The sequence below is a fragment of the Tetrao urogallus genome, assembly GCF_951394365.1.
Source record: "Tetrao urogallus genome assembly, chromosome: 16".
NCBI lineage: Eukaryota > Metazoa > Chordata > Aves > Galliformes > Phasianidae > Tetrao > Tetrao urogallus.
The window spans coordinates 6,286,924-6,301,122 of NC_136829.1; the positions used below are offsets into that span (position 1 = coordinate 6,286,924).

The 14,199-nt window shown below is 39.7% G+C and overlaps 1 protein-coding gene across 2 annotated transcripts in view; it reads left to right on the plus strand.

Moving 5' to 3' along the window:
• The window catches only part of EYA2 (EYA transcriptional coactivator and phosphatase 2), a gene marked incomplete at both ends in the record, with an annotated part of 89,672 nt that overhangs the window by 33,128 nt on the left and 42,345 nt on the right, over positions 1–14,199 (plus strand). The window contains 5 exons of one of the 2 annotated variants that reach the window (XM_079543414.1): positions 3,146–3,264; positions 5,088–5,132; positions 8,010–8,058; positions 8,660–8,802; positions 11,621–11,737. In XM_079543414.1, coding sequence (XP_079399540.1) covers positions 3,146–3,264; positions 5,088–5,132; positions 8,010–8,058; positions 8,660–8,802; positions 11,621–11,737 — 473 coding nt within the window. The remainder of the gene's footprint in view (positions 1–3,145; positions 3,265–5,087; positions 5,133–8,009; positions 8,059–8,659; positions 8,803–11,620; positions 11,738–14,199) is intronic. The other variant, XM_079543415.1, reaches the window with a different exon arrangement.

Sequence of the window (14,199 nt, forward strand, 5' to 3'; positions counted from 1 at the left end):
AGAGAAAGAAAGGAAAATGTTAAAAAAAACAAATGAGCCTTTGCATTCAAAAGTGAACAGAACAAAACCAAGAGAGTAGCTAATGAAATCTCTGAACAATGATGTAATTAAAGTGCATTAATCATTATAAAATATCATTTCCCTTTTAACATCTGCTTCCATTCACTTGGCAACAGTCTGGTCAGTGTCATGAATGATGGGGTTTGAGATTGTGTTGAAGGGCACGTGTTATCTGAGAAACAATGTAGAACATCCCTAGCTTGACAGGATTTGGGATGGCAGTGCTTTTCCTCCTGTCAGGTAACAGTGTTAAGGAAATAAAGAAAAAATTAGACATTGTTTACAGTGGAAAAGAAAACCCAACATAAAATGTAACCCTGCTTTTTCAGCAGTGCAAGCAAAAATTTAATTTTGGTGCCAAAGGATTTGAAGAAAGTAATTTCCCCGTGAAAACGGAGTTTTAGGAACCATAGTTGCTTGGAGGAGCAAGCAACTCGTTCCTGCCTCTAGAGAAATGAGGACCACCACATCCTTCCTGACTCCTTTCTCTCTTGCAGCCTGGCTGTGCAGTCAAAAGAGAGAGATTAACCATTTTAGGAGAAAATCTTCTTTTCCTCTGGCATAGGCAAAGTGTGCAGAAGGGCCGCAGCCATTTCTTATTGCCTGTCAGCCTGGCTTGAGGCTGCCTGCAGAGCAGACTCACATGTGCTTCAGTGAAGTCCCTGCCTGCACTTGTTCCACTGCTGTTAGGACCGAGTAGAATTTCTGACGGGCTGTGTTTTGTTTAGGATTAGGTGAGGGGAGTCCTGAATTCCTGCTTTAGCTCTGCTATTAGGCTGCGTCTTAGGATGGTATTTTTAAAGCTGGGGACTGTTTTTGTGTCCTTGTTCAAATCTAAAGCCTCATTGCATTTTCATACACTTGGTAACATGGACAGTGATTGCAGGTGTCCCCTTTGCACCTGCATCCATACTTCTGTCTTGCTTAATCTTAGCGTCTGCATCTGCAGAGCTTACAGGACATATCTGAAGGTGAAGCACTTTGAAGTCCTCTGGCAACAAAGATCCAGCTATAAAGCACCACTGTTTTTAAGCTAATATAGGGGACAGCAATTAGGGAGTAGAGATCCTGAGTACTGCATTCCTACCCAGTTTCATTCACCACTGACTTCAGATCTCCTTCATGGCATGTAATCAGGCAGCCCTGAACAACCTCTGGATTTGATGCTGCACTGATGGCAAAAATGCATATGCCCACATGGGCTTCTTAGGGAGGTAGACAGAGAGAGTCCAGACTCTGTTTGGAGAAAGGCTGGGGCTGTGCACGTTGTTCATGGCTATGCCACTGTGTTCTCCTTTTCTGGCAATTCTGCAAATTCCCAACAGATGGATGTGTGTTTTTCCAGGCAGTGTCTTCCCAGCTGTTAGGTGGAAAAGCGAAAATGAATTCAGCTTTGGTCCTTGCTGTACAATTACAGATGAAACATTTCACCTCATTTGTGCCTATTAATAACAATACTTACCCTTCGTCACAGAAACTTGTAGTCTTTATAAAAGTGATTGGAAAAATTCAGATCAAATGCTGCAATTTGTTCTGTTTCTTAAAGGTGGTAGTTAGTCATAGGTGAGTATTAAAGGAGAAAAACTAAGACAAATGTCCTTGCTTCTCACAGAGCTGCCTAGATCAGTACTGCGGAAGCCTAATGTCAGGAATTCAGATTTCTATGCTTATCCTTAATGCAATGACGCCTCGGGTGTGCTGTGCAGTATATGCTGTGTGCTGCTTCTGGGCTGTTGCTGTGCCACCTGCTGCCTTTAGGGACCAGCTCAGCGATGCCCCTGCCTGAGGACCAGGTGTGCAGCTCCTTGTGCAGGCATGTCCGGCGCTGACAGAAAGGGCAGTCCATGCAGGCTGCTGCCAGGCACCTCACGTTTGCTCACCTCCATATCCCCTCTCTTCCATTTACCCCCCCCTACTCCAATAGCACAGTTCTGCTTCTGGGGACCTGTTTGATGTGGCTCTGAAATGTGAAAAGAACATTGCACTTTCAAACCCTTTTCTTTTTGTCATTTGTTTAGGACTTGACCAAAAAGCTGTGCTGGTATTCTGGTGTAGTCTTAGAAAATTCAGATAAGTTTCTATAGCATAGTGTGTGGGGCTGTTTGCTTTTGTTTGTTTTTTAGAAAAAAGAAAGAAAACTAGCAACTGTAGCTTTAGATTTCCTTTGGTTGGTGAATCTTTATAGTTTTATCTGCAGTCACTGGCTGCTTAGGGAACAGGGGTACAACAGTGTGGGAGTAAATATGCTTAGGAAAGCTGCCTTGCTTAAACACTGTCTTCAGGTATCTGGCAGAGCTCACAGTTTCCTTACTGTGCTCACGTAGATGTCTTTACCCAACCTTGCAAACATATGCATACACATCTTAATGACTGGTCTTGGTGCCCATCTAAAACATTAAACACTTGAAGGGGAACAAGCAGCTCTATTTTAAGCAGGTTCCTTTGAAGCCCCTTTCTGAAAAGCCAGGCAGGTGGCGTTGGGCATGTTTATTGCAAGTTGAAGTATTTGTACGAATAGACATATTCATGTGGTGTGTAAGATGTGAAATAACAATTTATTCTCTCTTTTTTCTGAACTGTTTGTGTGATGTGTAGAGTGTAGGCCTTCATTGCCTAAACACAATCATATCCAGTAGGTACCAGGATTAGCCCAAACTCCTGAACCTCTCCTGTCACCAGTACTAACCTTCTTAGTATTTCGTAAGAATACACAGTGCTGCTTACTGCGCTCAGCTTCTTTTTCAGCTCTTAGTCTGTTCTGGAGGCTCACTGGACGCTGGTGTATAAATCCTTGTGCTGGTAGCATGGAAGAGATAAGGAAATTTAATTTTTGGGTGGCAAAATCCAGGAAGAAAGGGAAAGCATTAATCAGGGGGGTGTAATCTCCAAGGAAACAAGTACCTCATTTCAATTCAGCATTTACCTTTGATGAGAACTTTACTGAATGTTATTATGTGGAATTTATATGAAGCCTGGGTTTAGGTAACCAACTTTAATATTTATACTCTTAGGGAAAAAAACCTGAATCATTAGTAAGCATGCATAATTAATGAATAAATTATATTTTTCCTTTGTTTTCCTTTAGGTATAAGGAAATGCTAGATCTAGTGATATCACCCAGCCTGACTGTAAATAGAGAGTGCCCTGACAGACTGAAGCTTAACCTTACTAACATTTATGCCACGGCTCCAGATGACATAGAAGGTAGGCTACTTCTTTTGTTTACTGCTTATTTGCTTTGGCATTATGTGTATGTATATAAGATAAGGGAGATGGCCACACACAGGGCTTCTGCTTCTAACAGGTAGTTCTATTGCATAGTGAGCAATTGGGGTTTTTGTTTGAGAATATTTGTAGTCACTCCAGTTGTGGCTGAACCCTTCAAAAATGATTTGAATGCAAACAGAGTTGAAATGTTTTACATAAACAGAGATCTGTGTATTGTGGGTGTAAACATATGCACACACTTGTAGATCTGTTCACTGGAATAAGTGCAAGTATAAAACGTGCTTTGTGTAGGGCTGGTACTTTTGGTTTAGACCCTACTAGAGCCCCAGCCCCAGGGGTGGCTGTACTACTGCTTGTGGAGTGTGGCTCCCAGGGGCTCCCAGGCCCAACAGCACACTGTGTAGCCAAAAAATATTTTGCCAAAGCAGCCCTGTGCCCCAGTTTGTATCACTCTGAGATCATTGCTGTCATCTCCAAATGGTTTGTCCTGCTGATGTCTGGTTTGAAGTTTCACATTTGGCAGGTACCAAGGATAAATTCTGTCAGTGGTTGAAGCTCTGATGGAAATCTATCTGTTCTTCTCCTCTTCCTCCTCTTCCTTCCCCCCATCATACTGTTTAAGAGAAGGAAACAGAAGAATGTTAAATCTGCTAAAAAAATTATTGGCAAGTGATGCAGCTGAACTAGTTCTTGCTAGTACAATCCCAGCTATTGTTTGCTGCGGTCAGAATCTGTCAGCCTTCCTGTTGGAGGGGAGTTAGCAAAAGGCACTGACTATTATGTAGTGGTAGTATGTTTAACCCTTAATTTATAGACTCTTAAAAGCCAAGGAGAAGTTTTGCTTGACTGTATGCTAAGGCATTAGAAATCGTGTGATTAAAACACAAACATCAGGATTACCTATTTACAGGAGCAGTCAGAGGGATAACAATCTAAAGGAAACATCCTTTTAAACATATGTGTTTGCAGAAAAGATTAGTGCTAGAAATGATTTTAAAATACATCATTTTGTAAACGCCTTGGTGCAGGAACTGTTTTTTATATTGTGAAATATAAATATAAGCCAACAGAGCACCTGTACCACAAAATGCCAACATGCCAGTGACAGCTCATGTTGATAAGTTTCTTACAAAAATATTACTTTTGATTTTTGTTTTACAGGTTGATCCCTTGTTATGCCATAATTATGTTCCTTTAATTGAAAATACCTCTTGTTAATTTGGTGAACAGGAAAATACTTGTGTTTTTGTCAGTTCATACTGCCTGAGCTCTTAGTGCAATGAATGCAGATGAATATATGCACCATATTACACATAGTTTTAATTTTAGCAACTCTAGTTGCAGTGTCAGATGTGTACTTCATCGTGTCAATGGATCTTATGAAATCTGCAACTATATCAATATAACTTTCAAATACACATTCTGCCTGTAGATCTACACATTTGGGTAGGAGCAAACAGCTTTAACCTGTACTTTTGACAGTGAGAGTGCAGCATACTGCATACTCGTACACAGTGAATCCCTGTTTGCTATTTATTCTGTGTTTACCAGTTTCAAAACTAAAAGAAAAAGTAATCTGAAATATAGTATTTTTTAAGTAGAAAAGCCATTAAACTTGTGCTCCAACTGCCCTTCTGTTTTTCAAATATGGAATATGAATGAAATGAATTAAAATGTTAATACATGTATGTATTTCTTTAATACAATTCTGTTGGGTAATAAGGGACAGATTGATAGAAATTGTATAGTTTTTGTTTTAAGAATCTAAAGATCTAATTGCCTAAACAATTTTCTTTCAGGTAAGTCAAAGCAATCTTTTCATTGCGAGTATCAAGGTGAGTCAGGTAAGCTTGTCTTTGGGTTTAAAAGCAGTCTTTTTTTCTATACCTGCTATTCCTGTTCCTGTATATGTGTTTGTATATGTATATGCATTTATATAACACGGTCCTTTACTTTGCTTTACTCTGATATATATATACATATTTTAAATAAAATATCTGCCTCTTGCTGTGGAAATAGGTTTGTATTCGCCACATTCTAAAGGAACAAGGGCAGGGGTGCTGCTGGGCTTTAGTTTTGTCAGGTTTTTCTGGAATGTAAGAGCATAGAGAATTCTTTATGGTTTTGTTCCAGTCACTGCCCACAGAGTGAGGTGGGGTGATAGGGTTCACAGTTCTTGCCCTTGCAGCTGGTGTGCCGTCCTCCTGCCTGAGCTTCCCCTGCGAATGGATTGGTGTGCAGAGCAGGTAGTGCAGAGGGCCCTGGAGGAAGACCCAAGGGGACTGTGGATGTGATCTTTATCATTCTGTAGGGTTTTGGGATCAGCCTGAGGGAGAGCTCTTGTGGAACTGGGGAACAGCTTGGGAGAAGTGGGATCAGAAAAGCCAGGCTTGAATTTGTTGTGCAGATGGGTACAATAAGAAGGGCATGGCACAGAATAGTACTTCAGGGAAGTGAGAGCAAAGAGGGGGTGATAAAAGTGTATTTTATCACAGTGGCTGTATTGGGATGAGTTTTTGTTTTTAATACCCAGCAAGGAGAAGAGGGTGAAGCAGGCATCCAGCATGGTTCTAGGAAAGACATTACAGTTCAGCACATAGGCTTGTGAGCAGATGAGGTCTGTTTGCAGCACAGATAGATGTACTCGAGTTACATTTTTCCCTTAGCAGCAGCAGAGTGTAGTCATTCCCAGCTCACTCTGAAATGTATTCCCCTGGTCATCAGTGCCTTTATTGCCAAAGCCATTTTTCCTAAAGTAACTCAGTGCTGCAGTAACATTTCTGATCTGTTCTAACCGAAAGTGTAGTTATTAAACACTACAGTTATCCCAGAGAAGAGAGAAAGGAGTACATGATATTCTTTTAAATTTTGTTAATTATCTCTGAAGATGGCTAGGTTCATGACAAAAGGGTTGCCTTTTTGAAGGAAGTGTGTGTTCTAGGTATTTTAATCTTTTAAGGAAATACAATTGCTTTATAAAATGCAGCTCTTTTTGCACTATTGTTATTAGATATAGGAGACAATATACAAATTAACATTCTAAAAAAAATTATTGTAATTTGTTTGCTGTTGTTGCTGTTAAGACTCATGTACCTCCATAGGGGTTTTTCCGTTTATTTGCTCTCATAAGTCAGCAAGGATGAAAACAGACTTTTAATACAAATTACTTTTTGAAAAAATATATCAGATTGAATACCTCTCTTAAAAAATATATTAGTGGTATTGTTGTGTTATGATGTAGAATGATAAAGCCATGCAAAATATTGTGAAAAAAGAGTTGTTGAAGAAAGAACATTTATAAAAGAGTGTTAAAACGGAAGGAATGAATATTTCATATTCAAGCATTCAAATCATTTTGGAAATTCTCTGCAGATTTATGGCATAACAAGTTACTCAGACCCATAGGACTATTTGCATTAATTTAGACCTTACATATATTTGCATATTTCATTAAATAAACCACACTTTAAATGTTTAATTTGCCAACTTACAAACTGCTGAACAAACGAAGTGATTCTGTTTTGAAAACTTTGAACTGAGGATAACGCATCTGTAGCATGGTGGCTGTGTCCATGACGATGCATGGGACAGCACTGTGGATGTTTCCTGCCTGGTGATGGCAATGTGCAGCACTGGGGACGCTGCAGGACTCTGCCTTTCCACTCAGCCTGTGCTCCTGTGGTGGAGAGATCTGCCCAACACTGGGTATTATTTCCTATCGCATGTAACAAATTGCATGATAAACGTGGAGGGTGGTGGTGCTACAGTCGGCGGAGAATGGGATGGTTGATGTTCTTCTCCCTGGAGAAACTGCATGCAATTAGTCTGATGTGCTGATTGATACAGACAGCAGATAGAGAGGCTGGGTGTGCAGTGCCTAATATCATTATTAATAATTGTGAAGGTGTGTTGGCATTTATACTGCTGTAATAACACTGACTCCAACCAGGGTCAGAGAATCACAAATTGAACGGCATAATGATGGCAATCTGTGTAATACTTATGGTGGCATTTAAATGCAGTATTTCCAGTACAATTTGCAGGGAACTTACAGGTTTTAATTTAGATTATTTTAATGAAATTAAGCATAAATATTTCTCCAGATAAAAAGGGGGCACTTTTTTTTTTGCTGGTGTTGCAGGACTGTTTGATACGTTGGCAAGCATCTTGCACATTTTACTTGTTTGACGTATTTTCTACTGGTTCCATTTACTGTTTTTGATTGTTGCTAAGTCAGTAAGGTAGATTATAGTTAATGCAAAAGATCAGGGCTGATAATTAAAAGTGATAAACTTCTTTATTTTGTTTGTCTTTGCATGTTTTAGCATTTTATTATTTTTAAGAAAGTGAGTCACAGTTTAGGACAGTGTCAAAAAAAGTCAAATCAATGTAGTTATCACTGTAGTTGCCTTTATAGCTTTTAATGTATGATTCATCCTACCAAAGCCCAACTTCATGATTCACATCAGTTGTATGAGAAGAAGAAAATAGCAACTCAGTAAATCAGTAGTACCATCAGTTAAATAAAATTGTATTTATTTGTTGTTAAGTATATAATAGCTTTATCTTCTTCATCTCTTTGGAGATTCACTCCAAAACAGTATCTCCTAAATTACTCCTAATTGTTTTTCTCAAACCAGCAATTGTAAAAACAGTGGTATCATCTTGGCTGTAGAAATGAACATCATGAAACTCTAAGACCCTTTAATTTTATTTTCCAGGCAACAGCAAAGCAGCACCACAGTGTCCTCTCCATCTCTACTCAACAAAGTGAGTGTTCCTGCCAAGTGCTGTCATTTAAAAACCATATTTTGCAAAACAGACGTCTTATGTGGACTTCTGTCACCTTAAAAAGCATTTGTCTCAAGCCTATCCACCTGTTCCTCTGTAAGTCTCAGGCCCAGTGAAGAAATAGTCCCTAATCTTGCTAAATATGGAATGAAAGTTTCGAGGTACCATGTGCTGTACGTTTGCACCCGTGGGAATCCAAACATTATCACTTTGAATGTTGCTTTGTTTATTAGTGATCAAGAGGAATACATAAAAATGTCAGAGGTTTCTCATGATGTGTTGTTTGGCAAACTCAAAATGAAACACAATAATCAGAGTATTGAGGTTTTTTTAACCTGCACGTATTTTGCACTGCCCTAAATTTCCTATGCATGTAGGCACCTTAATCTTAATAATTTATATCAGGAGCTATACACTAAAAGAAACTTTTGCCCCAGCCTAGTAAATTCTGAGCTCTCAAAATACTCACCATCATAGTTGGATTGTGCTTTGTCAAAATATCTAGAAATGTTTTCCATGTGCTCTAGAAGATTGTGCAGTAACTTTTGTCTTAGACCTTCTGTTTTCTTGTTCTCAATAGACATTATCCCCATATAGTGACAGTCCAGTCTTTCCCAACAATGGCAACATATGGACAGACTCAGTACAGTGCAGGAATCCAACAGGCTGCTGCATACACTTCCTACCCTCCTCCAGCGCAGCCCTATGGCATACCTTCCTACAGTAAGTACCCTGATGTCATGTTACCTTTGAGTGTGTCTTCTTCCTTTTGCTCCTAGAAAAACTTATTTGAAGACTTAAGGTTTAGAATGAAAAGTTATTTCTATACTGGGAGTGTTCACTTCTTAGTCTTGAAGGAGAAGCTGACTGTTAAAAATGGTAGGATTACTTTGAGCTGTCAACTCCTTATATCCTGGGATACGGTCTTACAAACTACTTAAGGTTGGTGAGTAATTGGATAGGAAACAGTATGAAAAACTCAGGTTCAGTAGGATGTTCCACTTATGAGCAGGAACTGTGACTGTTGCCATGACTCAGTACAATGCGGTGAATATGCTACTTAGGTAAAGTTCGTTTTGCCTTTCTTTGATTTCTCCTGGGGTTTCCATAATAAAAGCTACTTTAGGAAAAAAATTCTGCATGCTATTACAGAAAATCTGGGACACAAAGCAAAGTAGGGCATTGGTGAAAAGCTACAGAGTACTTTGGTTTCGGAAGACTGTTTGTGTATAAATGAATGGTTGCTAGCAATATGTGCCATGAGAATTTCTAATCCTGGTCAACTTCTGTTCCCTACACCAGCCTCACAAGCAGCTGTGGGGAGATGGTGCTGGGCTGGGAGCAGCTGGAAGATTCAGGCAGAGAACTAACTAAAAACCAGCACTCCTAATGGTGGAAAGCCTGGCAAACCAAGTGTTAAATGTCTTCAAGCTGTACATGGAAATAGCATGCTGTTGAGGCAATTGGGAAGTTCTTTCCACTCCTGAAGACCAAAGGGATACTGCTCTTGCTTAGGCACAGTTCTTTAACAGAAAGTTTTGAGGCTCCTTATTCCGAGCTGATCTCATGAGTGCTGAGTATTGCAGCTTCATAGTTCTGTTTCTGCTGCTGGTTTCTCTCACACTCTTAAACACCTTCATTTGCTTGGCAAACGCAGTATCCTTTCCCAACAAGATTTTATACAGCCTTTGATAACACTTTTCCTGAAGGGTAATTCAATGCAATAGTCTGGAAGGTCAGGGAAATGGTCTTGGCAGAGATGAAGGTCTACCAGGATGATGAGAGGAATGTTTTGAGACCCTTTCCTGGAGCTACTTGTGTGTTTGCATCAGCTGGCTGATTTCCAAGACAAACTCTGAACAGTTGTCCTGCTAGAGCAGGTGAAAGTAGAGCCATTTGCTACTGCCTTGAGTCTTTAGGGCATACATGTGTCAGGCCCATATGCTGCTTATAAATCCTGTGGATGACCTCTTAGCATCCTTGAGCAGTGGTTTCCCTCCCCCATCCCATACACCCTCTCTAAGATACTCAGCACAGCATATGAAAAACTCCACCTGGCTGACAACCAAGAACAATGAAGCAGTATTGTTTTTAGGCACAAAAATAAAACTCAGCCAGTTTCTAGACAAAACAGAACATTGTGTGGAAATTAATTTGGTGCTAAGTTATTTCACTGTCTGACAACAATTTTAGACTTCCAAAAAGGCCCATTCGCTGAAGATTAATTGTAGCTAGGGTAGATGGAGTGCTTGCATGTAGAGTGCTGCTGTAATTGAAAAAGATGGGATGTTATGAAAAGAGGCTTCTCTGCACACACTCGCAAATCCCTTTACTTCCCTAGCAGTTATGGACCCGGACGCCTGCACTAACACATGTTCACTCACTGTCCAAACAAACTTCCTGCATTTCACAATACAGCATTGTCGTATTGATGCTAACTTGTACTCAGAATGTATTGCAGCTATTCTCACCTAAAGCTAAAAGAAGTAGTTTTATTAGAGAAGATATTATCTGGGGGAAACTATTCCCAACCTGAGCAAATGCAGACTTACTGCTTCTAAGAGTCATTAAGCTAGAAAACAGCATGTTTGGTGAAAGGCACATGAATTCGACTTGTCTTTTGGCAAGTTTGTTTGTAAGTGCTAACAGACAGCAACAGCCTGGCAAGTGCATAAATGCAAGCCCAGAATGTCAACAGGCTTTGTTTAGCTCTAGTGCTCTCGTACTCAGGATGTGTCCATGGCTTTTTTTTGTTTTGTGCAAATAGGTATGCAAAGAAGGAGGAGGATCACACCCAAGGGCTCATAATAAGACGCACCTTTCAGCTGTTTATATTAACAATACAGCTGTAGAATCTTGGCAGCATCTCTGAATAAAATATCAGCCCCTTTTACTATCAGCAAGGGTTTCATTAAAGCTTGAATCAGCAAGTGCTGCTCCAGTAAACTGACAGTTTAATTGCCTGATTTTAGTAATGAAAATATTTTGTGGCTTCAGGACTTATATTTACTGTTCCTGAACTGGAAGTTATATCTAAGTGAGTAAACGATAACCCTCCTGTATGACCTGCTAATAAATACTTAATTACCAAACCTGAAAATATGATAGAAGTAAAAAAATACGTCTACTGAGAACTGAAGTCTTGAGGTTCATTTGCTGCAGGTCCTGTTGCTTTGTTAATCATTGCTTGCACCCGATAACTGTTCAGAAAGGTCTTGAGTCAATGAGTTTGTTTAACACCAAAACAAAACTGTTTTCCATAAATAGTTTTTGAAAACAATGTTATTTGTGTTTGCTTCTGTATCTCAAGCAAAGTTCATTCAGGTGTGAATACAGGATGCAGCTCACTCAAATACTATTTGTGGTGAATGCATTTGATTTGTATTACTTGAGAGCTCTTTGAGGATAATCTAAAAAAAAATTGTAAAGTGTAGGTTAAAATCTAGCTGAAATATTGTGAATTCCTAATCTTTCTTTTTTATAACTTTACGTGACAAAATACACATTCTGCTCTTGGTTCCTGCATTGTGCTCCTCCAAAGGCATCAAAACAGAGGACAGCTTGAGCCATTCCCCAGGACAGAGTGGGTTTCTTAGTTATGGATCCAGTTTCAGTACCCCAGCTGCTGGACAAGCACCATATACCTACCAGATGCATGGTAAGTACAGCTTGCTGCTTTGTGGGCTGCATCGTGAGAGGTCAGAATAACACACTCCTTATTAGATCAGTTCTTCTTTTGCAATTATGATAGAAAGATTAGTAATAGACAGATAGGGTAGAGGAGAAAGTAAGATTTTAGAGGCCTGTTGTGCTTATCATGGAATTAATTTCTGGCAAAAGTACTGGATTTAGCACTGAGGCACCCTAGCAAAACTTTGCATATGAGCAATTTAAGCTTTGCCTTTCTGCAGAAACTGTTGTGTTTAATACATTTACCTTTTTTAACTTATAAAGTACCAATACCACTGAACAACAGCTACCAGCTGAAGTAAAATTCTGAAAAGTAGGGCTGAAAGCAGCTGCTTTTTCCCTGAGGTTCCTGAGTAAAGAATTAAAAAGTTTAGAGTAACTGTTTTACTATTGTCAAAATATTATCTGATACATAATAGTGAACTGCATTTCCTTATGTCTTCAGTGACACTGCCTTCTGCTTGGAGCTTTGTAACACTTTGTTTTGTTCCACAGCCAAGAAGGTCAAAATATACTTGGTTCCTAAAAGTAAAGCTTATTTTCAGTCATACAATTTCAGAAGCTGAAATCACCAGATTCTATGACTCTCAGTGTTGATTTGCCAGAGAAGTCACGGAAGAATTTCAAGCTGAAAAAAAGAAAATTGGGAAGTAAATTAAAATATTGGAAGTTCACTTGTGATTCCTTTTAACCCATTTTTTAGCATGGAATTGCATTTCTTTGAGTATTTTAATGTGGCTTGTCAGAAAGAGAGGTTTTGTTTTCTGAAGTGTTATAACATGCTATTTTCTCCATCATGTCTTGTCCTGATCTTCATGAATTCCGTTTATTTATTTATTTGTTTATTTATCTTTCTGGAACTTGCTGAGTCATTAAGTGTGAATTGGAGGGGCAGTGTTAAAATCTGTATATACTCTGTTAATCTCAACATAAAAATACCTCTCCAGGAAATTCTTCAGGCAGTGATGACCAACTCTAATGCAATGATGGCAGATGAGACAGGATAACCATTTCAGCTTTATCAATCGTTTCATGCACAAAATGAATGAGTATCTTCAGAGGAAAGAATGTTCTAGAAAGTTAAAAATTGTCCATCTTAGGACTGTTGAGCGGGAAGGGTCAATCACACAGGCTATCCCGTGCCCTTTACAGCTGTGGCTAAATGTATGCGGACTCAGCAGTGTGATCTTTCTGACAGGCTGATTCACAAGAAAAAAAACCCACAGAGCTATGATTTTCTACATCTTGACTTCTACAGACTTCATCCATCCTAGCTCAAACAGGACTTTGGTTTTTGCTTTCTGTTTCACTCCTCAAACGTCTCAGTCTTCTCTTGAGATTGTGTTTCATTGTCAGCAGTGGAAGTCCTCTTTCGTTGGTGAAACTGGCTTGCATCACCAGCAATGGTAGATGCTGGAGTTTGATGGCTTGTTTGCTGTTTTGTCAGTGGGCTGAAGTGTTGTGTATTTTAGTATTCTGTTCTGTTCTGCCTCCTGACTAACCACGGTGTGATTAGGTGCTAATGATTTTTGCACCACTGTTGACTCAGCATTGGCGTTTTCTTTTCCTGCCATGGAAGGTCAGTGTATTCCATCTATGTTTCTATTGCTTTGTGTTTTCCCAGAATGCAGCTCCCACATGTGCTTTGTGTTAGCTTAGAAGAATCTGAGCTATTTGGGAAGGCAAACTCTTGACTCATTTGGGACTGAAGTTTTTAAGATGCCCCTTTGTTCAATTAAGAGGTTTAGACAAACAAGTTTTGTTTAATCAGCACTTGAAAATGTTACACTTGTAAGGAATACTGACAATCTAGAATGTTGTACCAAAACAGGCCGGAAAAGACTTTATGCAGAAGTGTATGAGCATGAATGTGCCCAAGGTGCTTTCAGGTAATGTTTTCTAAGGTGATGCTACTGTGTTAGAATAAATTTGCTTCTTTTCATTCAGATTTTTATGCTAGACAGATCATTTCAGCCAGCTCACTAAGCTGTCAACACAAAAGGAAAACTGCTTCTGCATGTGGCAGGTGCTTACTCCAAGGCAAAAGGAGCAGAAGTAAATGTATCTTCCTGTTGTAAACAAATATTTCCACTCTTCTCCTTGCTCATGAAGGGAACAGTCTGAAGCTCCCTGACCATGCAGTTTATTTACCCTGTTGAGTGCTGGTGAAAGGTTTGAGTGAGAAGCTGGGAGCCTTCCTGTGCTGAGTGCTACTGAGGAATGTGCACTCTGTGCTTTCCCACGCTGCAGCACCTGGGGGCAGGGAGGCAGTTCTTCCATCTTAATCCAATCGAGCAACTCTCCGTGCCACCCAAGCTCCAGGACTATTGGGACTTCTGTCAGGTTCACATCAGTCTTGTTGGCCACCCCATTAGTGACCCCAGGCAGGGACTTTGGCTGATGAGATTAAACAGCTGAAGGTGCAAATTT